The 27,543-nt window shown below is 33.8% G+C and overlaps 3 protein-coding genes and 1 long non-coding RNA gene across 10 annotated transcripts; all 4 read right to left on the bottom strand.

The window, feature by feature from the left end:
* Nucleotides 1–2,803: 2,803 nt before the first annotated feature.
* On the bottom strand, nt 2,804–7,393 carry LOC7474736 (oxysterol-binding protein-related protein 4C). The gene is made up of 7 exons (XM_024603327.2): nt 7,222–7,393; nt 5,089–5,244; nt 4,570–4,815; nt 4,212–4,308; nt 3,840–4,125; nt 3,514–3,616; nt 2,804–3,179 (listed from the first exon to the last, which is right to left on the bottom strand). Exons 1-7 carry the CDS (start codon nt 7,222–7,224, stop codon nt 2,925–2,927), a joined length of 1,146 nt encoding a protein of 381 aa, XP_024459095.1. The 5' UTR covers nt 7,225–7,393; the 3' UTR covers nt 2,804–2,924.
* A 4,355-nt stretch (nt 7,394–11,748) lies between these two features.
* On the bottom strand, nt 11,749–14,045 carry LOC127905428 (uncharacterized). Its single transcript, XR_008059409.1, has 2 exons — nt 13,533–14,045; nt 11,749–13,461 (listed from the first exon to the last, which is right to left on the bottom strand). It is a non-coding gene; the product is annotated as an uncharacterized LOC127905428 (long non-coding RNA).
* Nucleotides 14,046–14,339: 294 nt separating this feature from the next.
* LOC7474735 (uncharacterized) lies at nt 14,340–17,609 on the bottom strand. 6 transcript variants are annotated; one of them, XM_024603409.2, is made up of 8 exons: nt 17,528–17,609; nt 17,078–17,168; nt 16,631–16,750; nt 16,467–16,545; nt 15,891–15,977; nt 15,307–15,369; nt 15,145–15,200; nt 14,340–14,702 (listed from the first exon to the last, which is right to left on the bottom strand). In XM_024603409.2, the coding sequence occupies exons 2-7, from the start codon at nt 17,131–17,133 to the stop codon at nt 15,180–15,182; spliced, it is 426 nt and encodes a 141-aa protein (XP_024459177.2). In that variant the 5' UTR covers nt 17,134–17,168; nt 17,528–17,609; the 3' UTR covers nt 14,340–14,702; nt 15,145–15,179. The 6 variants fall into 6 exon arrangements, with proteins under 6 accessions (XP_024459177.2, XP_002308120.2, XP_024459176.2 ...); XM_002308084.4 differs by lacking the exon at nt 15,145–15,200; XM_024603408.2 differs by lacking the exon at nt 15,145–15,200 and having other exon boundaries at nt 16,509–16,545.
* Nucleotides 17,610–19,393: 1,784 nt separating this feature from the next.
* Nucleotides 19,394–27,151, bottom strand: LOC7474734 (subtilisin-like protease SBT2.5). Of its 2 annotated transcripts, none has more exons than XM_002308083.4 (12): nt 26,958–27,151; nt 26,725–26,834; nt 26,095–26,308; nt 25,139–25,283; nt 24,630–25,024; nt 24,161–24,256; nt 23,993–24,065; nt 23,186–23,471; nt 21,577–21,902; nt 21,138–21,405; nt 20,420–20,701; nt 19,394–20,022 (listed from the first exon to the last, which is right to left on the bottom strand). In XM_002308083.4, the coding sequence occupies exons 3-12, from the start codon at nt 26,268–26,270 to the stop codon at nt 19,616–19,618; spliced, it is 2,454 nt and encodes an 817-aa protein (XP_002308119.1). In that variant the 5' UTR covers nt 26,271–26,308; nt 26,725–26,834; nt 26,958–27,151; the 3' UTR covers nt 19,394–19,615. The 2 variants fall into 2 exon arrangements, with proteins under 2 accessions (XP_002308119.1, XP_052309739.1); XM_052453779.1 differs by having other exon boundaries at nt 26,725–26,811.
* Nucleotides 27,152–27,543: the final 392 nt, after the last annotated feature.

Below are 27,543 nucleotides of genomic sequence, written 5' to 3'. Positions count from 1 at the left end.
TTTCCAGGAATGCTTCCTTTTTATGAAGATGGTCAGCTGTGGAACACGCTTTTTCTCAATATTTGTATCCAGAGGTGCTTGTCACGGCCTTTGTTTTTGTTTGTATTTTTAGCTTGAATATATTTTGTTTTTATTTTTTAATAATTTTAATGTGATAATGCTAAGAACAAATAAAATATCTAAAAACTTATTTTAATATATTTATTTAAAAAATTCATCCTAAAAACTACCCTTACCGCAGTTTCAAATACCCCGATCCTATGGCAACACTTATCCTAACAAAGACGTCAAGCAATCTTGTCTTCCACCGTAATGATTCTACTGACCATCTCAAGATTGCAATTTTTATCCTTGCAGTAAATAAAAATGAGAAGAAAAAAGAAGTAAACGAAATAGAATATCTCAAATCTAAAATCTAAAATTCATTCTTCTCCTAGTCACCTTGACTTTGGTTCTATTTTTTATTTATTTATGTGGCAGCTAAAAACATCCCAATAGATAAAAAAAAAAAACATAGAGTTTTAATTAGTGAAAATATATGTATTTATGAATTTTAAATTTATAAATTTATTCTCTCTTGAAATAATAATAATGAATTTTGTTTCCCTGTGAGGATTACAAAACCTTAAATAGACTGAGATTCTACCTAAAGTAAGAAAAAAAAAGCATAAAACCCGAAATAAACCAGTAAATCCAAAAAACAAATGGAAAATAACAAAATTGTCAAAACCAGGGATTTGAACGAGATTTTTAATATCTAAATATATAATAATTCATAAAAAAATATAGTTTCTACTATAGAAAAAGCAACATCTAAAAACTCCTTAAAGATTTCAGTTCAATTTAATAGTCAGATTAAAAGTTATGATTTTTTTTAGCAATCATTTTAGTCTAACATGACTAGATCTTTTTTTAAGCCTAAACATATCCTATTAGTCTATAAATATATATTCTAAGTTATTTACATATTCAATGTAGACAAATTCTCATTTAATTATAATAAATCTATATCTAAATATTCAGAATCACCCGATACTACATGCAGGACTCCATCAATTTCGTTACCGTAGCCTTTTCTCGTGGGAGCGAAGACAATTTCACCACTAAGTAATCTACAATTTTCTAGTGGACTTGGTAACCCTAAACCGACTTCACTTGATTTTGATTCTAGACTAGAAGACGTCCACACATTGTATAGGCAAACAAAGTAATATAAATCTCAGGTGGCTACGTTTCATTAAAATATTACAAAGTGGTTGGCCGAACAAGTAGCCAATATATGTATGTTTTTAATGAACAGGTCATACAATTATAGGCAACGACTCCGTTCCTTAGAAACACGATAATCCATTGAGAAAGAGAGAAAACAAGGAGAAATGGGTTGTTGTTTGTCTTGCAAATCCTCTACAGAATTCAACAACATTCGTGTAGTTCACCTGAATGGTTATGTTCAAGAATTTCAAAATCCCGTTTCAGTTAGCCAAGTGACTACAGACCAATCATCCTCAAAGAATCTCGTCTTCACTGCTGCTCAGCTTCTTTCTACAGAGTCCAAACCATTAAAGCCTGATGCTCAGCTTGAAACGGGCCAACTCTACTTCTTGCTTCCGTACTCAATATTACAGCCTGATGTTTCTCCTGTGGACTTTCTTGCTTTAGTAAAGAGGCTCTCTTCAATAGCAAAATCTAGCAAGTGTTGTCAGACTCAGGATAATTCTTCAGGAACTACTTCCTTGTTGGGCCAGAGTAATCCAATGTGTAGATTATCGGGTAGAAGGTCATGGAAGCCGGTTTTGGATACCATCAGAGAGAAGTCTTTCAACCAGAGGAGTGAATCAGACCTACGGGAAATGGATTTCGAGACCCCAAATAGTAGCTTGAGGTATACTGTATTCTTGTAGCTCTAAAAGTGAACAACAGCTCTAGCAATGGTGGTTAGCTATTAGATTTTGAGTGATATAATATTGATTAGGTATGTTGTCTAGCTTGCTTTTATTATTTTTCATTTGTACTGTAGGTTCATTCTTATCCTCATCAATTCAATTTCTTGAATTTTTTGCCATTCCAAATTCTGAAATATCCCCAGTTTGTGGGGTCGGTGTCATCTGCTGAATACTCACAGTTCACAACCATGTATACAGTATACAAAAAGCTTTTCGTTGTTAGGATCAGTATGTTACAGAACCTCTCTCTCGGGCGGACCTACGAAGCAAAATTTCTAAAACAATCTGTATTTAGAATTTTTTAAAATAAATAAATAAATAAAAAGTTTTGATACATATAAGCTCTGATATACTTAAATTTAATAGTGTATTTCATGTATTAATATTTTCTAAATTAATGACATTAGAGTTATATCAATAGAAGTTTAATATGAATCTTGTTATATAGATAAGGTTTTTTAATTTGTCCCTAGATTTCAACATCAAAATGCAGATTTTTACCTGCAGAAATACACAGTGTGTGTCAGTAAAACGTAACTTTAACAGCTCAGACACGAGATTCATGTCCTCCTCCGATGCATGGCCGACATGAGTATTGATGGTGGACTTGGCTATTTTTTCAAAAAAAACTGTTTCATTTTTCTATATAATTGGAGTGTCCAAGTGTATATACCCATGTTTGAGTGTCCGATAGGTACTCTTAAGGCACATGAAGTATCGAAGCAAGTTGGTGAGTAAGGTCTGGAAGAAAGATAGTTGAGTGAGTGATTACACAAGGGAAGACCAGATCCTGCTTTGCGTTGGTGGCAGAGACTCTATCTCTAGGATCAACCAGAACATTCATTTTGAAACTAATCATATGATCCTGTAACTAGATCCATGGTTTGGATCCTGTCTTATTATTGTCCAAGGAAACCTGATATAACACATAAATGCTGTTCACTTTGAACTTCTAGATTACTAGAAATCAAAGAATATATATTAGATGGGGACAACAATGGGGGCTGGTGGGACTCTCTCTTGAATAGGTGAGCAGTCCCAGCCATCTTCTTTGCTATAAGATACAGTGAAATTATTAGGAACCCAAGTTTCTCCTTTTGAGTTCCTTTCTTTAGCAAGCTTCCTCTGGTTATCCTCAACAGTGCTCTTTTCTTCTCTTGCCTTGGTCCAGTTTTTGCTTAGTATGGCTTTGCTCACCTCGTTCCATACTGCAGCTGATTCAGTTGGCCGAATTCCCTGACAAAGAAAAACACCAGCATTTTATCAGGCAGGTATACAAGCATCATAAATCAAGTCAAATGCACGCATCCTGATTTCTTGCAAATACACCATAGACACAACTAAAAAAATGTATTGATTTCTTGCATATTAGCCTTTTATCAGCAATACAATGTATTGATTACTGCAGGAAGGGATCTCTCCACCTTGGCGAAACAAAGAACTCAACGTTTTTAGTCTAAATCAGAATTTTGGTAGGTCATATGAAGAATCATTGCTTACAATCTTTTAATATGAAGCACAAGAAAAAATAAATCGTTAAGTGATAAATAAGTAACAACTGCGAAGGTACCTGCAAATCCTCGACGACAGCAATCTTGAGCTCGGAAAACACTTCCTTTGCGTCATATATAATTGTCTCCTTACCACTATTAATGTCCTTGGCTTTCACAGTACTGGATTCAAAAGATTAGCAAGTGAAACTCACATCCATCACACTACAAGTAATGCTAATATTAACAATATATTTCCTAAAAAAAATCCAAACAATCTCATGCATTGAGCTAGCGAATCCTATAGATCCAATGGTTGGATTTTTTTCAGGAAGTGATTTCGGGAACAGTCTTTCAGTGAGATTAGCATTAATCTCACACTGTTTATGAGTGAATATATATCTACCTGTTCCAGTGCCCTTCGACCTCATAAAGGGTCTTCATGGATGAAGACTGATAAATCTTGCCTTTAACAGAATGGAGTCCTCCACGTCCAAAGAGAGAACTGGTTGCGTAGCATAACTCAGCTTCAAGACCACTCTCCTGGCAGCAAATGTTTACATCGCCTATCCAATCAACCCGAGGTGGAAAAAACCTAACCATGAGCTTTGGTGAATTCATCATATAAGTCTCTCCATGGTTCAGAAGCTTAAGTTGCCTTTTGCCAAGCACTTCAGCTTCAACTCTAGTACCTACATTTAGCATTGATCTTTGTAAGAAAGAAAAGGCTGCTAAAATCCAGATGACCAAAATCTAAGTTTAGGAAAAGTAATACTACCATAGAATTTCGGAACAGGATGTTGGCACCAAATGAACTCAATATTTTCCTTGTCATCTGTTGCATGGAGGGCAGAAACTGGTGGGTGATGGGAAACCTGCAACCACAAGAATTTAATCACATAATACAACCACCACCGGATGTTTATCCCAGTGATACTTCGAATCCTGAGCGAGATATATGTTAATGAGCCGGACAGCCTAACAGATCAATCTAGGCCCGACTAATAATGAACGAGCTTGAGCAACAATATTTTGCCCACTTGGGCCTGGTTCGAACAAAAATAAATTGAGTCTACCTACTCATGTTGAAGAACAAGAAAATAACATTAATCGTAACTGGTAAATGAATCAACTACCTGTTCGAGTAGAACATTGAGGCTTCCCCTGGAGACATGGTGAGTCTCTCCAAGAATGGGATTGTAAGGGGCAACACCAAAATGAGGAGGACGTGTGGTGGATATGCTCCATGCTACAACAGAGATGAATCTTTCAAGTGAGCTCTCGGCATTGTTGCACTGCTGCAGCAAATTTTTGCCAAAGCTGTATGCTGATTCACCAAAACATTGGAGCTGGGACTTTGGAATGTTGAATTGAGGTGTAAGCTGAGCTTGCAAAATGGACACATTTATCAACACTTTGGTCCAAAAGTAGGCGTTACTTGTGATTTGTCACTCGATGGGATTTATTGAAAAAAAAAATAGGAAAAAAATTGTAAAATGCGAGCAATTTATTAGTTCCTGAGTAGTAAGAGCAAAATTGGAAGATTTTATGAGCTATAGGGATAACATTGAGAGGTTTCAAAGTATCATAGTCGAAGTAAAATATTGACAAATCTATGAGGATAATAATATAATTTATCCAAGAAAATCACTTGCCTGGAAATTGGTGAGATCTGATCCTGGCCGTACATTCCTAAACAGACTTAAAAAGCGTTGGGCAAAATTAGGAGCTTTATAATCGGCGTGGGCATCTCCATCCAATGATAAAGGCTTGGTCAGGACAACCTTCATATCACCATTACCTTCACTGACCTGCGTTTATTAAGAGTCTTTTTTTTTTTAATATAAATCGAAACAAATATTATTTTAAAATATTTTTAATTAAAAAATACTTTTCGTCAAACATATATTTAATTAATCAAACAAAACACATTAATTAAATGCATGCTTTCCACGAAATCATAAATCAACTATATTAGTGCTGTATTATCTTTTGAAAAGTTATGTTAAATAAATTAAATGAACTTTTAATATGAAACCAAATCAACACGTTAGTCTCACATTGTACCAATCAAATATATAAAAGAAAATTAGAGAATAATTAATTGGATACGTAAAAGAGGCAGACAAATTACTTGTGGAATATAATAGTATTTTATTTATTTATTTTCTTTGATTTAGTCTCATGCATTCGTTCATACAAGAAATCATAAATCACTGTCCAAGAACGAATGGTCAACATATATATATATATATATATATATATATATATTTCCTTGTGCTCTCTCTGCAAGAAAAGAGAGGAGAGAATGAGTGTATGTGATGTGGACATCGATGCTCCATTCGTATCCTCACCCACTTCATGTCTTTTTGTATTCTTTCTTCGTTCACTGTTTAAGATAGCAAACATATGGTGCGTTGATGATTTAACTTCTAGATATGACTTCGCTGTAAAATCTAAGATTTTATGTTCTTGAGATATCAAGTTTACTTTAGCATTTCATAATATCTTCTTCAATTATTGTACTTTTCTAATACATATGTAACGTGTAACAAATCTTATGTTTGAAAGTTTAGAGCTAAAAACATTGTAGTTTTAAAACTTGGTTTGAGATGGATTGAAGATAAGACTCGAGTCATGGATTAAGAGAATTAATTTTTTTAAAAAAATTAATCGGTTGAGGATTGGGTTTTACCTGAGTCGATTCAAGTTGATTATAAATTTTTTATTTGCTTCTATTGAAATAAATTTAGATTTTAGATTGACCAAATCATGAATCGGCAAAACATCCCTACTAGAAGCAATTGAGGTTTAGATTGCTTACTATATTATAAAAATAAATAAATAAATAAAAAGTTTATATTTGATTAAAAGTGCGGGTGAGAAGCAATAGAGAAAACAACAATCAAAAGGGAAAGGAAAAGAATCTTTCATGCACCAAATTAATCTTCAGAAAGACGAAAGAATTAAACAGTAGCTTTTAGATTCGCTTTGTGAAAATCTAAGGGCACTATAATCTTTAACGGCTACAAGTCAAAATGTTCTTGTTGCCTTGTCTTAATTCTTCATGCACGAGAGGGTAGAAAAGAGTGCTGAGTGATTACATTGTCAGCGTTTTGAGATTTTATACCTTCTTTATTAATTATTAGCAATATTAAACAATTAATTAAACAAAAGAGATTGTCTAGCCCACATGATCTTCACTTTCTAGCTAACTTGCTGCCAAAAGCAAATAAAACGTAAAATAAGACAACTATTTACATAAAATTTACGTCAAAATTACAGAAGAACGTACCAGATTAATTGATAAAGCATCCAAATCTTTGTTAAGTATCCATACTAGCTATAATAACAATTGATTTCATATATATATATATATATATAAGCTCATTTTTGGAGCCTTCAAAGCATTTTCTACCTTCGTATCGAAGAAATATACAAGCAGAAAAAAGATGCCAAATATATACCACTAAAATGTTCCACAGCAAAGCATAACAAATAGTAAATCTTCCATGAAAATCAAAATCATCTTGCACACAGATAGAGCCATCGCAAACTACTCTTGCCTGTTGAAAAACAGCTTTTACTCGCCGGAAAACAACTTCTTTCTTTCTTCTTTGAGAAAATATGGAAAACATCTTTTTTATGAAGTATGAACATATAAAGGAAAACATTAAGCTTCTTGAGACTAGCTAGGGGAATCAATACAAAAAAGAGGGTTTCGTAAATCTCGCTCCATCATGATCATAAACACAGAATAGCAGAGACGTTGATAGATGTATACGTACCATTTGATGAAAGAGGATGGGCTCGGTACTACAGCAAAGGAAGATGGTTCTTCTGCTGTACGAGAGGGGGAGTTTTTTAGACGCGGAGAGAGCTGTGGGGTGATTTCTTGCCAGGTACAACGTTTTTTTATAGGGTTCAGGGAGCTGGGGAGTGAACACACAAAACGATAATCAGAGGGTGCTGGTATATTTAATGTCAAAGTCACTTGATTAATTAGATTATTAGTATGCTCTTCGCCTGCGCCATGGTCATATCATTTTTTTAATCTTAAAGAAAAATTATAAAGATACTAGAAAGTAAAGAATTCCATGAATACCGGAAAAAATATTTTTAATTAAGATAAAAAGATGGTGAAATATTGAAAAGATAATATATTGATTTGATTAAAATTAAAAATAGTTAATTTATGAAACCGTAATCTGTGATATAAAAACATGATAATCTCATGTAACTCAAATTAAAAATAATAAAAAAAGGAAATCCAATTCTAATCGGTCAATACTGAAGACTAAAAATAAAAATAAAATTAATTAAAAAAAAACTATATTTAAACAAACAAAAACATTATGAATTGAGCATGACATACTTATATTTAATTTAATTCAAAACTTAATTTTTTTAAAAAAAGTTAAATTTATAAAAAAATAACAAATAAAAAAATCCAAGATAACCTGGGTTATTTTCAAAGTTAGTGAGATTCTTATAGAAAGTAAATAAAAATAATAATGGAACTCAATTTCCAATTAAATTAAATTAATGCTAAATGATAAAATTAAAAACACATGAACTTATAAAAGAAAAAATAAATAAATGAACTGAGATGAATCTTATAAACTTGAGTTAATCTCTTAAATTCACAACCTATTAAATTATAAATTTAGATTCAAGCAAGAAGTCTAATTCAAGGTTAAATTAAGTATGAAATAAAAAAAATCAATTTAATTTTTTTTTTTTTGCATTATTCAATCAGCCAGATTTTGTTTGCTTTGCTTAGCTACTTAGACGGAATTGATGAATTTAATTATATGGTTTGTTCATGCTCTTTTATGATTTGTATTGGCCAACCACTTAAACAAAAATTCATTTACGCATTCAAAGGTGATCTAAATTAACGGTTTGAAAGATAATACATATATTAGTAAAATTTAATTCATTGCTTTAGAATCCAAATTACGTATTTATAATAGAGAATCTATATAGAAAGCAAGTTTGGAAGTGCAAAAGGTGATGATGCACTAAAAAAATTAAGGGCAAGATTTATTTTTGAATAATTAGTTAATTTTTTATATAATTTTGGTAATTTGATCAATTCTCTCTGGCTAATGTAGTGAGAGATAAGTGCTTAATACATGCAAAAGGTTTTTTTTTTTAATTTAGAGATTTTCCAATTATAAATTCGATAACATTTTAGAAAAAATACAATAATATTATAAAAAAATATTCTCATAATAAATATAGTAAAGAATAAATGCTATTTCTTACATGTTATTGACAATTTGACACCGTCTAGTACACTTGAGCTGAGAAATTAATTTCACCAAGTCCTCTTCCATATATCTTCCCCGTCCCTTGTGGTCCATAGCAACAATAGACCAAAATACTCAAGAAAATAAAATAAAATTGCAAGCTGGCAGAGAACAACGGGAGAAGGATGTTTCACCAGTTCATATAAATAAATATTAATCCTACTCAACAACTTTACTGTTTGGGTAATTGTTCCTGAAATCTTTCAATTATTATCATATATCGTAGTCGAAAATTTCTTGATTTTTAAACTATTTAATTGCTCCTTCAATTGAAAAAGAAATCAAAGAAACCATTTTGTCTAACTTGTAATAATTTATCTAATACCACCGACAGGATTCATCAATGAGAAAGATCATAGTAACTAGGAAGACGTTATACTGTTGATGCGAAGATAGATGACGAACACGGATGTCTTTAGGGCTGAGGTTGCTATATTTGTAGATGCTTTTTTAAGAATATTTTTTAAAAAAAATATATCGAATTGAGTGAATTCATTGCTCAATTTCGCCACAACTTTGAGTGACGGAACTATCTCACATTGGGACAAGTAGCCACCAAGTTGGCTGGCAATTCAAGAAGCCCGACAATGGTTCCATGGAAGCCATAGATTACTTTTCTCTCTTTCTTTCACATCTTTTGCTGAATTTATTGCTCTACCAACTGTGTTCCCCTGTGATAGTAAAGTTATTCTGCAGAATTTGAGATGATATCGAGCCTTGTTTGAGTTGTAGGTTTTAGCTTTAATGAATTAAATATTGACTCCAGCCACTTGTTTGATCAATACCTACCATTGAAGAGATAGCTTAATAGTAAAAACTTGGAATTAAGAGGTTTGTTTCTCCTATAATTTCAAGTTCGAACTCTATGATTGTTAATATGATGGTCACTGGAGGCTTATATGGCCGTTAATTTCAGGACCCGTAGAATTAGTCGAGATGCACGCAAGCTGACCAGACATTCACGTTAATAAAAAAAAATTACCTAAAAAAAAATGTTATTTCTATAAAAATAGTTTATTCGAAAAGACTCGTGATTAGCACAATGATTCAAATTCTTCTTAGATTTGTCTCCAAATTGGATGTGACAAATAGGCTTACAAAAATAAACCATCTTTCTATCCTTCGGAGGCCATGCATGGTATCTCAAAATCTTATTTTCTTCATAGTCGTGTGTTTGCATCCTTCATAACATATTTTCATAACTTAAAAAAAAAAAATGATTGTTTAAGTTTGTCTTTATAGTTTTTATGATGGTATTCCATTCCAAAACATCATCTAATTCAACCCTAGCAATGAAACATTGAAGTTATTATATTCAACTAATGTAATGCAATTACTGAGAATTCCCAGAAAAATCATCCAAGCTTTAAGCTGCTCTTATATCTTCAATCTTGTCCTTGATAAATTACATAGAAATTCCTGAAGGCAGTCCTCACCTTGCATTTTCCCATCACACTAATAATTGTTTTTTTTAAAAAAAAATCTATCATCATCCGAAATCACTGTACACTCGTCCTTTGAATGTATATAATAATATCAAGCACGTGGTGATCATGTGGGACCTCTTTTTATTTGCCTTGTTATTTAATATTTAATATTGTGGGTGGGTGGAAGTTGTGGTGGTTTTTTTTTAGAGATACAATCTATTTAAAATATAAATCATATATTTAAAAGCTAAAAATACATGTTTTTTTTATGTGAATCCATAAAAAAAAAAAAAAAACCTTAAGCCACCTTCAAACCAAACAAAAATGCAATTCACATCTACCCTTCTGTATTTAGTTCTGCATTCAAAGATTTTGACAACTTAAATCGCTGTCAGCTCAGGAATAATTCTCACTTTATCTTGATACAAGTTAATATTATTATTTTTAATATTAAATCGATGATATATTAAATAGATCCGGGTTAACTATAGTTAACTTGTTAAATTTAAAAAATAATAAATTTAAAAAAGAAATAGAAAATAACCCGAGTCAACCCTAGTTATTCCACCAAACCTGTGACTAAGATCATGAGACCGGTATAACCTCATATAAAACAAACCAAAATAAATATATAGCTTAATTCCTAATCAATAAAACATTGAATGATGAAATTGAAAAAAAAATATCAATTTAAAAAAATGGACTAGAAAAATAAGATTAAGATAACCGTCAAACTTGTGACTAGTGTCATGAGACCGAGATAACTTTATAGAAAACAAATCAAAACAAAATATGAAGCTTAATTCTTAACCAATAAAATATTGAATGATGAGATTAGAAAGAAAAAAAAAGTCAATTAAAAAAAGAGGAAAACCTGAGTCAATCGATCGTAACCCGAGTCATTCGGATATGATAACCCAAAAAAAAAAATTGAAACAAATCATAAAGTCCGGTACTTAAAAGGATGAAATTTAAATTGAAAAAACCATAGATCTAAAAAAAACAAAGCATTATTAAAACACAATTACCTTATATTCTTTCTGGAATACTTTAACACAATAGTGTCTATCAACAATCTTATATTCTTTCTGGAATACTTTAACACAATAGTGTCTATCAACAATCTTCTTATATTTGGTGTTGATTTTCAATATTTTTTTCGTCTCATCATCTATCATAGCTTACATACTCATAGCTATCTTCATGACATTATTGTAATATCTAAAACATTTTAAAATTGGTACGAGATTAAACACATGTTTAGGACATTGCAACTATACAATCTTAAACGTTGATTTATCATTGTATGTAAATTCTTCTTGTAGAAGTGCACAATCTCATTGTTTTGGCTTATCACCACAAATGCGTTGAATCAAGTTGCCAATAGCTTGATTTAACGACTCTATTTACCCATTTGTTTGTGGATGTGTTGTATTATTGAATTGTAAAGATGAATCATAGATCCTTCATAACGTCTGCCAAAAATTACTAAGGAACTTGTTGTCCTTATCAAAAGTGATAGTCTTCGACACCCCATACAAATAAATCATATCTTGAAAGAAAAACCAAGCAATTGCAAAAACATCATTTGTCTCCTTATAAGAAATAAAATTTATGTTTGAGAATTTATCAACAATAACAAATACAAAATTCATTCTCCTTTATGCATGGGGTAATCCAAGTACAAAATCATAAACAAGTCCTCCTATTTATTCTCAAGAATTAGTATATATATATATATATAAAGGTAATATTTTATGGTTGCTCTTTGGCAGTTTTATAAATGCAGTATTTTTTCACAAAATTACCAATATCTTGTTTCAATTAAGGCTAATAATACTTCTCCGTAACAACAACAATGGTCTTTTTTCACCTCAAGTGACTAGTCAAGCCCCACTCATGCAAATATCAAATCCCTTTTTCTTGTGATAAAAAATGAAGGATGGAAAATTGATTACCTCTCATCAAGAATATATATATATATATATATATATATATATATATATATATATATATATATATATATATATATATAAGTCATCAAGCATATTCTAACTCTAACACTTCTCTCACAACTCACCAAAATCCTCATCAAGCTCATATAGTTTTTTTAAGCAGTCAAACCTAATGATCTATCCTAAATTAATTACCAAGAGGTACTTTTTTACTTAAGCGAGCATTCACACACATTTAGAATTTAAGTGCATAATTATTAAATAATATTTACAAATTGTTTATTGTATATGTTCTTAGAAAAAAATAATTAAATGTTGTCATCCTGAAAGTAACTCTGCTAATAGGATGATGATTGACTGGATAATCAAAAAACTGGATCGAAAAAAGTATTTTTGGGCTATTATCAAAATCATAGGTCCATAAACAAAAAAAAAAAAAATATCATTTTAAAAGTAAAATCATGTATTGACCATTTATGTTTTCTTTCAACTTTAGAGGGAGAGGACACTATTATACATCTTAAAATCATTGGGTTGGTTCTTAGATAAGAAAAAAAAATTCACTAACACATAAAATTAAATAAAAAAAACCTAGGAATATGGTGGCTTCAAAACTCAATGATGCAAAAATAGAGAAAACCAATCACACAATTTCAATCAACACACAAACATATATGATTGCCATCATCACCGTGGACTTATTTCAATGTATTATATATACACATACAAAAACTTGAAAAAAACAATAAAATGTATATAAACGAAAATGGCAGTCACAAACCAAGACAAGATATACAAAATGTAACCTTGAAGGGTGTAGCTTAACTGGTCAGGTCTTGGGTATGCTTCCTAAAGGTCACAAGTTCGAGTCTCATAAACCTCAGGGCCACTAGAGGCTTATATGATTGTTAACTTCAGGGCATGTGGGACTAGTCGAGGTGTGCGCAAGTTAGCCCGAACGTCTATATTAATAATAGAAAAAAGATATACAAAATGTATGAGCAAAATGAAATTGTATTTGAGAGAAATTTCATTGAAATCAAAATGAAATATCATGAGGTTTGGTTAATTGAAATTATTTTTATGCAAATAGGAATGTCCATGATTTTAAGCAAGTAGTTCAAAATGACATGATTTCTTTTGCAAAAACAAAACCGAACACAAATCAAGCAACCAAAACACACATCGACATAACAAAAACCATCAAACAACAATCCAATTTCATGCAGCATTGCAAGGTATTGCTTCCCGACTTTGTTCCATCTCAATAGTAAACTTCCTCGATGTCTTCATACCCCTTAGTTTCCATGCTGCAGCATAGACTCTTAACACTTCAAAAATCACACAGTATATTAAATATTATTTGAAATAAGGTGTGAAATAAACAAGAGGTCGGAAATACCCTTCAAAAGATGCTGGAAACGTGCTATAATAGTAATGGACATGGACCCATGCACTGCCACTGTTAAAGCATAAGCGTGTTTTCTGGGAGATAAGGAGTTGTTCAACCTCTTCTTCTTGTTGATACAGGTGTTGTTGCATACTGCCGGACAACGAGGGAGATCAGGCCTCCTTTATGTTTGGGATTCTCTTATCTTCTTGTTTTTCTTCTTAAGAGAATCGCACAGGAAATAAGCCTTTGACAATAAGATTGTTTTGAGCATCGTTAATTTTTGGAGCCAAAATAGAGTGACGATGAATCATCAACAATTCGCTGGGGTTTTGTATGCGTAGTTACGGGAAAGGTTTAAAGGACTGAAGGTTATGAAAAACAGTTGCTGAAAGGTAATGGCCATGATTTCTTTCGTTGCAATGAAAGAAGGCAACTTTCTATCTAAAAGACTGAAAGATTTGCAAATTGCGAAGAGAAAAATAGAAGGACTCTCTGTTATGGTATTGTGATTTACAGTAAACAGGAAGCATACTTTATAATGAGAGATTTTGAGGCCATTCACACACCAAGAGCACGCACAAGAAAGAAAGAAAGAAAGAAGGGCAGGTGAACCAAGAATTGAAGAAGGTAGCTGGAGGGTGAGAACAGAACATGTCAAGAGATTTTTAAGACTTGTAGATCAATGTTAGCAGTTAAATTGGTGAAGATCAAATTGGCTTTAAGCAGCATGCTATTTGAATCAAGATTATAAATAAATGAATAAACTTGGCTCTAAATATTAAAAATCAAATCACTTGTTAACTTGCAAATATAGTATGAAAAACACAAACAGATTTATTTCAAGAGTGGTGGTCATTTAAATTAAACATTTTCTGTAAATGAATTAAATTCTATAAAAGGGCTTCAACACATACAGGATTTTTCATTGAAAATATTTCAAGCTTCATTAAGTACCACAATAAGTAGGCATGACTTTTAAACATGACAACATTTACTTGAACCGCAGGCCGCTAATGCTTATCAGCCATATTTAGATTATTTTTTTTTACAAGGCATGGTCCTTAAGCCATACACCAGTACTTTTCTGACAAGGTCTTTTTACTTTGGCTCCTGCGATGATTGTATGCCATAACGCTTGAAAAATTCTCTGAATCCATAGGCACTCAGGTCATAGTTGAACTGGACAAATAAAGATATACAAGGGCAAGTCAGATATCCGCATTGAACACACGCAAAGGAAAAGACACTGTTTCAATAGAACTTCATAGTTCATAGAATCCTGAATTCTGACTTAGTCTACCTGCTTTACCTCGTTGATGGTTAAATGAATATCCAGTTACCATTCTCACAGACAAAGAAAACCCAGTTAAAAAATGGAGTACAGGAATTATGTATCCTTGGGCAGCCTTTTTATGAAAAGATTTGAAGTTCCAATCATCTTCAAGGACAAAAGAGATTTAGCATGTAATGGTAATTTTCAACTCTGTTTTTTCTTCTTGTCGTCGTTCTACTTAAAAATTTATTAACAAGATCACCAAAATCAAACTATAAAACTATACTGCAGATGCAATCAACTAAGCAAAACACCACAGCTTTATCTACCAATGACTTGTCACTATACCTCTGTTCCACAGCAGATCATTTCCAACACTCAGATTAACCAAATTTGTGAACATTCTGTGACCATTATTTTGGAAGAACATGAAAGAGCAAAAGGAGAATCTATGATGAGAATGAGTCAAATTATTTGCGCTATGAAAGATAAGCATGACCCAGTACTCACAGGAAGAGCCTTCGCAGAGTATTTCGTGATATTTGGACCACCAACCCTTCCCCGATTAGCTGCCTGCACCAGGACAACGATTATCATTGTTAAGCAGCTCTGAAAAAGCAATATCAAGAGAACATGCTGATAGTACCGTTTGCCTAAATACACCTGATTCACTCCTTGTTGTTTATGAAGCACAAAAGGATCAGCTCAGATAGAATAGTACAAAATTATTCCGTGCCCAAAAAGCTCTTTTCACCATACCAAGAAAATAGCAGTTTTCCTTCGCTTGACATTTACTTTCTTTTTTTCTTGTCTAAACCAGGCTGCCAAGAAACCACCAGCCCGAAGTAACAAAAATCCTTTCATTTAAAAACTAAATATCAATGCTAGAAGACAACAACAATATTTCTAAGCTAAATGAAAGACAGATCCCTACCGGCTTCCTAATTTAAGCCCTTCATAGACAATCAGCCCCCACTTTTAATCACACAAGAACAACCTTCATCTCCTACAACTGGTTGATGGGACGAAACATACATATGGCACGGTGACATGAAGACCTTGAACAAACGAATTGGCAGAGAAGAATATATTACTTGTTCTGGGCTATGGAATATTTCAATGAATGGATATTCCTTCCTCTGCCGAGTTATACAAAAGCCAGGATATTTTGGACATTCAACCTGGAGAAAAACAACACCAAAAATCATGATTAACAAAATATTAAGGTTGCTAAATAGGCTGAAGATGATAACCTTAAAACTTGTTAAAATTATAAAAGATATGCCTTAACCGTGGACATGGCTCTAAACATGTAGAAACAGCACCTAAACTTTTAGGTAGCATTTGATCTACACCCAAAATGGGCTTCCTATCATCAGCAGTCTAAATTGTATACTGGGATTCGGTGGCTATCTCCACAGACTTCCAAATGAAACTCATTTTGGGTGCTCGCTTAGGAAAGCCCATCCCAAAAGAACCCGATTCCTCAGTGGAGTTTCCATGCCAAAAATGCCTTTAAAATACAACCTTAATTTTCAACCATAGTCCACCACTCATTTATAAATATAAAATAAATAAAACTCCATCAGATTTTGATAATTTCGATGACGTAGAAGAAAGAATTATTTTTAATATATTGCAGGTTGAATTCATTCACAGAAACAACTTACACGCAAAAATTTTACATGTGGATAAAATTCAGCAGCGGCTACCTCAAGAACCTGGTCAAGGTGTTTGGTGTAATTGCCTCTGCACTATCCAAAATGAATAGTCAGAAATACAGAATATTACGATGACAAGGAGAGAATAACAAGATGCATTCATTTCAAGTCACCTGATGGTAAAAGCTACTACAACCGGGTACCCTTGGTGAAGAAGCTGGACAAACTCACGCTCTGACGTAAAGTGAATAACCCGTGATGGCCCAAGATCCTTGGGATACCCAGTAGAGTACCTTAAATTTCAAATCATCCAGACGAAAAAATAAAAGATAAGATCATAATATTCCCTTTGCACAAAGTTTTGTAAGAAAATAGCCAGCTTCTTAAGTTAATCTATGAACATTTGAAAGAAAAATTAAAATTCAGGGGTTTTGAATTCAATAACAATTAAAGAAATTGATCACACCTTAGCGAAAAAGGCAACACAACAAGATTGTATCACAACAAGCATGAAAGTGATACAAAATGAAGTGCATTAAAATATTTGACAAGGAAAGGACTTATACTGACACCAATAAGCTACGACCAACAATAAATCATAAAGCTATAATCAATCTTACTTGCATGTTTCGCGTAGATGACCAAGCATTCTATCCAAAAATGATTTCTCCTCCATTTGATTGATGAAAAAGAATGCACTTTCAAATTATACTGCACAAGACAAGATACACTTCCTGTTATTCAATCTACACACTCTCTTCAATATATCAATCTAGAGAAGACATAAAGACAACCCAATAAATATTCAAGATTCTCATACAAGAACCACGAAAAAGAGTTTTCCGTATAGAAATGAACTTGAATTTGTCGTGGCATCTTAACGAACAGGAATCAGACACAGCAGGAAAGAAAATACTCTCTGAAGCATTTTATCGAACATGTAAGTGCATTTAAGCAACGATCTCTACTAACATCAAGAAACTCAATGAATGAGCATCTTTTGTTCGACGAAATGCTCCAAAGAGAGAACGAAAGACAGGGAAGTCGGAGAGAGAGCGCGCTTATATGACCTTATTAAATGAAAGCGGAGCTGACAGCGATAGATCGTTACTTGTACTGTGTTGTTTATCCCCTTTATAGAATCCATAATGTTTTGTTTGATTCTCATTTGATCCCAAGGTAATTTACTTTTTTTCATTTTTGCCCTTGATTTATACATTATATTTCAATTGTGTCCTTTGTTTTGAAACCATTGGAAAAAATGGTGGAAAATGACATATTCTTTTCGAAATTGTGCTGTTTTATTGTATAGAATAATGAAAAACATTAACAATAAGAGACCAAATAACTAAAAGTATTTAATTGATAATTCTGAATTATTAAAAAACAAAATTAAAAGAACAAAAACAGAAACAGAAATTGAGATTTGACAGAAAATATAACAGTTTTCCACGTGTAAGGTTACAAGTCACGTAAATATCAATTTAATCTCTCATATTTAGTTTTCTTAAGTTTGGTCCTTTATGGTTCTAGAAATTTTATTTAGGTCTAAAATTTTATTTATTTTAGGTTTCAACCCCTCAAATTTAAAAAAGAAGACAAAGTCATCATTAAATTTTTAAGAGACAAAGATTTTGGGTGATCGGATTCCAACCACCAATAACATCTATTTTGATATTTATGAATTTATATTTGATAGTAAAATTTAATGGATGTGGTTTCAATCTCTAATAGTACGAAAAAAATATATATTGGAGTTGGGAATTTTTTTATTTATTTATTTTGGTTTTGCATTTTGAGATTGATTAGAATGCATGGTTTGGAAACCAGCCCAGCCTAGCGGGTCGACCTGGGACCCGGCTGACCTGGGGCTGGAACCGGGCTGGGTTGAAGAAAAAATAAGAAAAGAAAAAACTCGATGTGACCCAGTTGACCCGGTAGGTTGACCCGGCAAGACCCGGTGGCAACCCGTTGACTTTTGTTTTTTTTACTAAAACGACATCATTTTGATTTTTTAAAAAAAGAATTGACCCGGACGATTCGGTCAAAACCCGGAATCCGGACCTTGAACCGGACCGGATCTGAAAACTATGTTACAATGTGTTTTGTTGTATAATAAGTCATGTGACTTTTTTTAATTTTTTAGATGAAAAAACTATTAAAATTTAAAATTTTAAAATTCAAAAACTCAAGACTTTAATTTTTTAGTTACGGATCCACCTCTGGTGACCCCGTGAAGAAGGGTGACAAACAACTTATCATTAGCTAAATTAAATTAAAAAAAAAAAAAAAGGGATTGATGATTAAGAAAAAGAGTAAAGAAGGGATTGAGATACAGGCCTAAGTTTTCAAGCCTAGACATATCTGAGTTTTCATGTTAGGTCTAGCGCGCTTGGCCCTTTAATTTTTTGTTCTCGTTGCTTCGGAGTACACTTTACTCATTCTTTAATTTAGGTTTTTTTATATAAAAGAAATTAAATAATTATCTGGTTATGCTATTATTTTTAAGACTTGATGCAAGGAAAATTATGTGTAACAAAAGAAATAAAATGATTATTCCTTATATTTTTTACTATTATTATAATTGCCAAAATTCAATTTAAAAATGTTCAAACAATTCTACTAGTCAAAAAAGACAACAAAAGGAATATATTAGAAAAAATAAAAATTACACGATATAATTGATGTCCGATAATGAAATAATAGGCGTTATGTCACTTCTCTTTTCAATTCTAAACACACAACTCTATTTAAGATTCTTACAAGTGATAAATAGATTCCATCTTCAACATGCTGCTCACCGGGTCACCACTACCACCAGCACCCTAGTTGTTGCTTATGGAGCAAAGGGAAAGCAACTACCTTGCTCAGTTTTTTTTTGTCAAAATCCCTAAGAGGATGGAATCTGGGTGCATAGATGGATGAAAAGTAAACCCTAATACAGAAATCGTAAGCATTTTATTAAATTACCAAACAAATTAGCAAAAATTATAAATGGAAGAAACTAGGAGTATCTTCCATGCATGCACTGGTTATCTTTACAGCTATTCCACATATATATTTCGAACAAATCTACCTAGCCTTATACCTTATTACCACATGTTACAAAGAATTATTTGTAACCGTCAACCTTAATTTAGACGACAAACCAACTCCCTCTATCGCCAATATCCCATAGCTACTACTGGGATCCTTACTTGATGCCCTCGGCTGCCTTTCATCAAAATTTCACCAAAACTGTATGCTCCAGTTACTGATCGAACAGTGAGACTCACCGTGAACTTCCTTGATGCACCAGGTCTCAGGGTCATCGCTGGAGGGTTAGCTTCGATGGCAACAGCTGGTTGCATTCTGGCTGTGATCACATAGGTTTCTTCCTCCGCAACATTTGTGACTGTGCGAGTCACTGTTTGCGTTTTCACTAGATGGGAGATAGTGATTGATGGGGTGTTGAGATTTGATGGGTGACCCATAGTGTAGTTGCAGGGTGTGTTTGTGTAGTTCCGTATCTCATGGGCATCAATGCCAGGAGTGGTGCACAAGAAACCCAAGTAATCCTCGTAACCTACAATGTTAACACAAGTCCCAAAAAAAAGGTCAGGAAGTCATTTGAGGTTTTGGTCAACTATGCACCAATTGAAACTACCAAGACTAATAAATACTGGTAGAAACTCATAAGCCTAGCTAGCTTCAGCTTTGAGTTTGAAACCATCATTGTGTATGCCATCATTTTACAACTCTTACAAAGCATGGGTAAAAATGATTTGGGTTCAGTCTGCTAGGATTCAAAATTATAGCTTTAGTTGCTTGCTAATTACGAGGTATTTGTTCCAAAACTTCACTTGGAAAGTAGCCAAGAACAACACCAGCTCACTTTAAAGGACTCCATGTTGTGAAACTAAATTAGCAATAACTTGCATGCAATCAACCACGCCAAGAAAAAAAGGCAGCGAGGATCATACCTGCATCAAAAATGAGTCCAGGATCCAGAGCAGACCTTGGGTTAACATGACCACTCCCATAATCAAAGGGTGTTGCTGTGACCAGCTTCATGGCTTCAGTTTCAGAGTATTGCTGTGCTTGAAGAGGCCTTCCTGCTCTGTCCAATTTTGTTGATGTTGTCAATAATGCTGATTTGATGGCAGCAGGACTCCAATGTGGGTGCTTCTGCTTTACAAGAGCAGCTATCCCTGCTATATGTGGCGCTGCCATGCTGGTTCCGGATATCATGGCAAATCCTTCTCCTGCTCAAAGTCAATAGATGCTTAGGATGCAGATATCTATTTCAAGGAGGACAACAGTATCTCTTCTTTCTCCTCTAAGTAGGCTCCTTGATCTCTTTTAAGTTTTCACGATGAAAATAATATTTTTTTGTTAATTGCATACACCATTTCTCCTACTTCCTTTCACACAATGAGAAATAAAATAATTTCTCCCACTTGCTTTCACACAATGAGAAATAAAATATTGCAAGAGCTTATAATCCTCCCTTCAAAGTGACCCAAGTCTCAGATGAAATTGGAATCAAGAGATACTAAACTCCCCGAACACCTCCCCACCCCCCAAAAAGTTATGCAAAGTTTCTTGAATTGGTTGCACTTCTAGACAGAACAAATGTGATGTGAAACCAAAGATTAATGCCTTAAAGAGATATTGAATTTGATCTATTAACTCACTTACCAACATAATTTGGTTCATCTGTTCCGTTAGGAGACCAAGCAGCCCAAATGAGAGATCCAGGAGCCAAGATATCTGGTTTGAGAAGATCAGCATCTTGGAAGCTGAAGTCTTTTATGTTGGGCCCTCTAGCAGAGAATAATGCCACTTGTGGTGCTGATTTATAGAGAATAGGCATCAAGCCATTCCCAATGCTTCCTGTACCTTTGAAGCTCTTCACTCGTCCAGTCCAATCTCTTGGTGTAGAGGTGTTGTAATAGTCTATAAGATCCTACAGTTGACAACTCACATTATTGTCATAATTTAACACAACTAACAAACTCTGTGATTTGGGGGGATCCAAGACCATGAAGATAAAAGAGAATAACAAGACAGGCAATACAAAAATCAAAAACTTATGACATAGAAAGTGTGGACTAATGATAAATGAGAAAGAAGATACCATTGACTTGGTAACATCCGTGATTAGAATTCCAGGAATACCAACAGGGACAGGATCAAACTTCGTTCCAGGAGAAACATTTTCCACGGCAAGAACAAATCCAATTGCACCAAGACTCTTGGCTGTTTCTGAGACTTTCTTGATGGATGCAGTACCAACAACAAAATTAAAGGAATAACCGCAGATAAGAACGTTCCCCTCTACCAAGTTCTTGTTCAATACTTCTGGTCTTTGGCAGTCTGAAGGACTGTACTTCATCACTGAAGAATCCAGCAATACATCGTTTGCAGCAACCAAGGTGTATGTTTGATTTGGATGTGTAGAAGCTGCAGAAATCCATTGGACCTATTTCAGATTTTGAATCCAGATACTGGTGGATAATTATCAGCTGCTACGCAATTACTAGCTACAGCATGCCTAAAGCAATAACTATAAATTGAAGAACCAGACCGTGAGATTAATTACAAATTGAAATAAACAAGATCAAGAAATTGTGATGGTAAATTGTTGGACTATATTAGAGCACATGTTCACAATACGCTCTTATGTTAGTAAATTGTTAGATTGAGGAATATTTAAATTTAGTTCATCAGCAGCATGTCTCTAAAGTTGGTCATGAAATCCACTCATTCCTCGAGGCTAGAATATGACAACACAGAAGCTTCAGAAGATTTCCAGTTGCTTCTAGACTTCTCAATGAATTTTCCTTGAACTAAATTTTAGCTTGTAGAACAGTAGATAAAGCCATGAACTATTGTTTACTCACTAGGTATATCCAAAGATGACTGGCTACTTAAATATCCCCAGCATGCACCCATAGCAGTTGGGTCAGGGAGCTACTTTTACAATGATGCTCTGCCAAAGAAGCTATACAAAATAAATTTTCAACAAAAGCTGGATAAGCTTAGTGACAAACAAGAATCATTTGAGACAACTTTCGAAACAGGTTTTAACAATTTGAAAAGATAACAAATCAGAAAGGCAAAAATTAAAGAAAGATTTTAGCTTGAAGGGAGGACATAAAAAGAGAGTAATGAAACATAATTTAATCATCCAACACCACATGAATGTCCATCCCACATTGTGGCTGCTTAAGTTCATACATGAAAAGAAAAGAAAAGAAAAACCAGTAAAGTAAATTACTCCAAACTTGCTATTAAAATGATAAAAGAAATCATTTCTATGGTGAATCGTCTTTGGTCAATCACGATAAACCTTTCCGGCAATTCATTTTCACACTTGATTTCACTAGAAAAGAGGGTACCATTTGATTCTTACATGGAGCTATAGAAGATTTCAACCATAGGCAGAAGAATGTCAGTATATCAAGGAAACATAAAGCTAAAACCAAATGGAAAAGGCAGCTAGACAAGGAAAAAAAAACAAAAACATGAAACTAGCGCATGATCCACTATAACAAAGGACAAAATTACTATTCTATTCAATCTCCCATAAAAAATGCAATATGAAAAGAATAGGTTGGGAAAATTTATAGCTGCCACATTTAGTTTTTGTACTGACATTCTTTCTCAACAGTACCCCCACATTATGCAGCATCTCTTCTCAAAGGCTATCAAGTTAGAACCAAAAGCTTGAGTGTAAAACTTACGTGACAAACCAATTCCAGGTAAAACTTTGCCATTTCCTAGGTACAGATGGTTCTTGTATCTCCGGTCATCAATTGCAGCGGCCACAGATGTTATCCAAGGGCTATAAGAAACCAGAGTTTTTGGAAAAGGACCACCATTTCCAGCTGCCTGTGCAACAAATACACCTGCTTTCACAGCTCCAAGAAGTGTAACATCAAAAGGGTTCAAATATGTTGTCTTGGTGGTTGCTGGAGGGCTATTTGGACCCACTGAGAGGCTGAGTATATCCACTCCATCATGAACAGCCTATTCACAAGAGTTTTTGCACATTAAAGTTGTTCAATAAAGAGATAACCATCAAAAGATGTAGCACTGATGGGAAATTGGTATCCTTTCTAATATCATGTTGATAGTAGACCGAGAAAATAATATCTTTTTTTTTCCATTTCAACATAGAATTTCAAATCCAAGGCAGGTGTCACTTTTTTTAACTCAATTTAACAGGAGATACACCAAGAAGATTTTTCTAGTGACAAAAATCAAGAAGAGGGAAGCCTTTTCTTTGTAAATGGCTACCAAGCACTCATAGATATTTAAACCACACATTGTTGCTCGCTTGTCATTGAGATGGGAGGATATATATGGCCACAAAAAAAGTCCATCAGATCTCAGCACCCTGAAGGTGTTGATTATACTGTAACAAGGATAAGATTACAAGCAAAATTCTGGTGCAAGACTTGAGGTTACAAGACAACAAGAAAAGCAACAAGTTATGAACAGTATCCTCAAATCTGTTATGGGTGGTTAGCAACCAAATGAGAGCACACCTGATCAATAGCAGCTACCACATCTGCAATAAAGCCTCCAAAAAGCCTATAGAGTGCCTTGTACACAGCAATCCTGGTCATAAATAAGATCACTTGCCATGTCAAAGAAGGACATGATATTAAAATTTTGAAGGGAATATGACTAATTGAAGTTGTTATTCTGCTCACCTGGCACGAGGAGCCATCCCACTTGCTTTCCCAAATTCATGGCCGTGAATTCTCACAGGAATACCATTATTTCCAGCTGCAATAGCTGCTGTGTGACTAGAATCAAGTTACAGAAACAACCAAGGAAAAAGTATTAGATTAATTTTTTTTTACCATACATGTTTCCTGCTCTCCAGGTCCAAATGAAAATAGTTTTTTTTTCCTTTCAAGTGCACCCTTCCATCAAATTTATAGCATTCTCTAATATGTATTGCAAGCCAACTGAAAGTTTCTTCATTAGTATGTGCTAACCCACACAGCATGCAAGCATAAAACATTTTTTCACTTTGTGAAACCATTAATTGAGCTTCTTGTCATGCAAGCAATCGTAACAGGTTAAAATTCCAGTCAGAAAAAAAATAATTAAAGGATTATATTGCATCACAGTTTTTATATGGAAATTGCATATAAAGATGGCATAGGTTCTAACCTTCCATGCCCATCTCCATCCATGGGAGAAGCAAAATCAATGGAAGGATTAAATGCCCCAGCTGCAATTGCAGCCTCAGCAAAATGTTGGGCTCCAATGATCTTTCCATTACAGAATTCTCTCTTGGTATCAGGATCAACTTCACACTTTCCTCGGTACTTTGGAAGAGGCCCATATGGGTCACTGCTGGGAGATCCAAAACTTGGATGGCGTGGAAAAATTCCTGAGTCTACAAATCCTATTATAATGTCTTCTCCAGCCTTGTCGAAGCCACCCCCTGTTGGCCAAACTCCGGTTGGAAGCCCCAGAAACTGTGGGGTGTGTGTTGTAAGTCTCCTCACCTTCCAATCTCTCTCCACAGATTTCACATCAGGGGCACGCCTCAGGGTTTCTGCCTACTAATATATGGGAACAATGTAAGGATACAAAAATAGAAAGAAAATAATATATCATCCTTTTTAAGAATATCATAGAGATAAATGTACAGAGAGAGTAATTCATAGTTTCACCTGTTCAGGGGAAGTATGAACCGCAAAGCCATTTATAAGATGCTTATAGCTGTAGAGTTTCTTGTAGGTCCCACGGTCAAACAATGAATCAAGAAGCATATCATGTTTCTGTTCAAGGTGCTGGGCATAGGACGTGACCAATTGACTGAAAAATGGCCCAAAGATAGAGAGTGAATAAGTCAAGTGAAACAGTTTCAACCAATTCCATATATTCCTTTATCAATCATGGTGTGACGATCTTTTATCAAAAACAAAATATCACAGTGCAAGGTAACACATAAGACAGTGCAAAACAACAAGGAACCTAATTAGATTTGACTGAATAAGGTACATGAACCACCAATTGAATCATGATAGACACTAAGGCTGGTGAGAACATCCTCATATCAGATGAGCTACTAGCTGCAAATAAACTGTTCAAAAAGCCAAGGGTTAAATGCTTGACGGGATGACTAGATGCATGCATATGTTTGAATCTTTTCACAACCAATGGTCGTTTAATTCTACTGGGAAGCAATTCGAATAGGATTTATACTAAATTCCCAAAGCAGTTATAGTCTACCAAAATCGGCGGACCATAAAGACAAAGTCAATGATTAGAAAATGAGATGCAAACAGAACGTAAACATGGGACAGGAAACACACAGCGCACAGTCTTTACGGTGCCCTTTATTTCTATTCCGACTTTCTTTCCAAGATATTATTAATGGCCTACAACTGGTGAAGAGGTATATGACTTATCAACCTTTATGATCCATATCAAACTGTGAGCATGATGTACACGGCCACAGCAAACACATTACGATTATCCGAAAAACAACCGGTAAATTAAAATTCCAGATAGTAATTTCACTAGGATGTTTCGACTATACAACACGTTTCCCAGCATTGAAAATTAGTATAACAACGCTACAAGTACACAAAAGCAAAGAAACTTGCAACTTGGAAGCACCTACCTGGTGGCGTCAAGCTTCTCATCAGATTCCACAGCAGTGGCTTCAAAACCAGGGATACCTCCTGTATAACTTATGACAGGCTCTCCCTCCATGGTCACAATATACACCTCTGCTTTCCCATTTATCAACAAAGCAAATAAGACAAGCACTGTACGCCAAAACTCCACCACCCTCATTTTCACTGCCTGCCAACTTCTATTATCTCCCACAGTACCTGCTCCATCCAACACAATAAAAAACTAGTCAGCTCCATATTGTAACACCAATAACACTCGAAATCTAAAAAATCATGACAACCCAGTTTCTCTTTTATATTTTTTTGACCGAAGAAAATAAAATAATACTCAGAACTATGACAAATTTTCCTCGTCAAAACATTTCATTAATTAATTAAATAAATAATTAGAAACAACCCAAATCTCAACCACTTGAAGAAAGGAAAAAAAAACCACAAACCCCTTAAAAGAAAAGAAAAACACTTTCTATAATCGATCAGATTACTTACACAAGCACTTCTAAATAAGACAAACTGTTTTAAAGAATGAAATCATCAGTTCTCGATTACCACAAGTAGATACTTCCAAGCTTGAAAATCAATCACCAAACTAAACATTAATTAATATCACTTACCAAATAGAGAGAAAGAAGCTGTTCTGATCAAAGTACAGCAGCAGCTAGCTGTCGCTCTCTTTACTTACATTACTCAACACTCCAAACCAAAAAAAAAAAAGCAACTGAATCTGCAGCAACAAAGTCAAATCTATCTATCAAGAACCTAAACAAGCAAAGAATCTACATTTTTTGGTAGTAAAGAAAGATCCCATCAAATAAAATAACCCAAAAAAAAGTAGATATTTACTTACAAAGAAGAGGAATAAATAAATAACTTGTTCACATTAAGACAGCAAAAGCAAATGCGGGTTTAGATGCTGATGAACATTGTCATTGCCATTTTCATTTGCATTATTTAGCAAAGGAAGGAGAAAAGGAGGGAAAGATGGTGTCTGGTAGAAGCAAAGAGGAGGGAGGGGGGGACTGAGTGAGGGAGAGTATGAGGTAGTTAGGGTTTTTATATATTGTTAATTTAATTATTAATCATAGAGAGATCACTGTGAATTACAGACAGCGACCGAAGATGATGGACTCCTTGTACACTTATTATTATATTTAATTGATACTGCATCACAGCAATTCATTTTAATCAAGTGTTTAGTGAATGTCTGGAGTTTAGCTTCTATTATTTTTTATCTGTTTTAAAAATATAATTTCTTTAAAAAAATTAAAATTAATATTTTTTAATATTTTTTTATAATTTTGATGTATTAATATTAAAAATTAAAAAATATATATTTTAATATATTTTTAAATAAAAAATACTTTTAAAAAGTATTATACACCACAATATCAAATATACAATCAATGTTATCAAACATGTTTGACATGCTAATT

The sequence above is a fragment of the Populus trichocarpa genome, chromosome 6 (genome assembly GCF_000002775.5).
Source record: "Populus trichocarpa isolate Nisqually-1 chromosome 6, P.trichocarpa_v4.1, whole genome shotgun sequence".
NCBI classification, from domain to species: domain Eukaryota; kingdom Viridiplantae; phylum Streptophyta; class Magnoliopsida; order Malpighiales; family Salicaceae; genus Populus; species Populus trichocarpa.
This window is presented reverse-complemented; position numbering and strand designations above follow the sequence as displayed.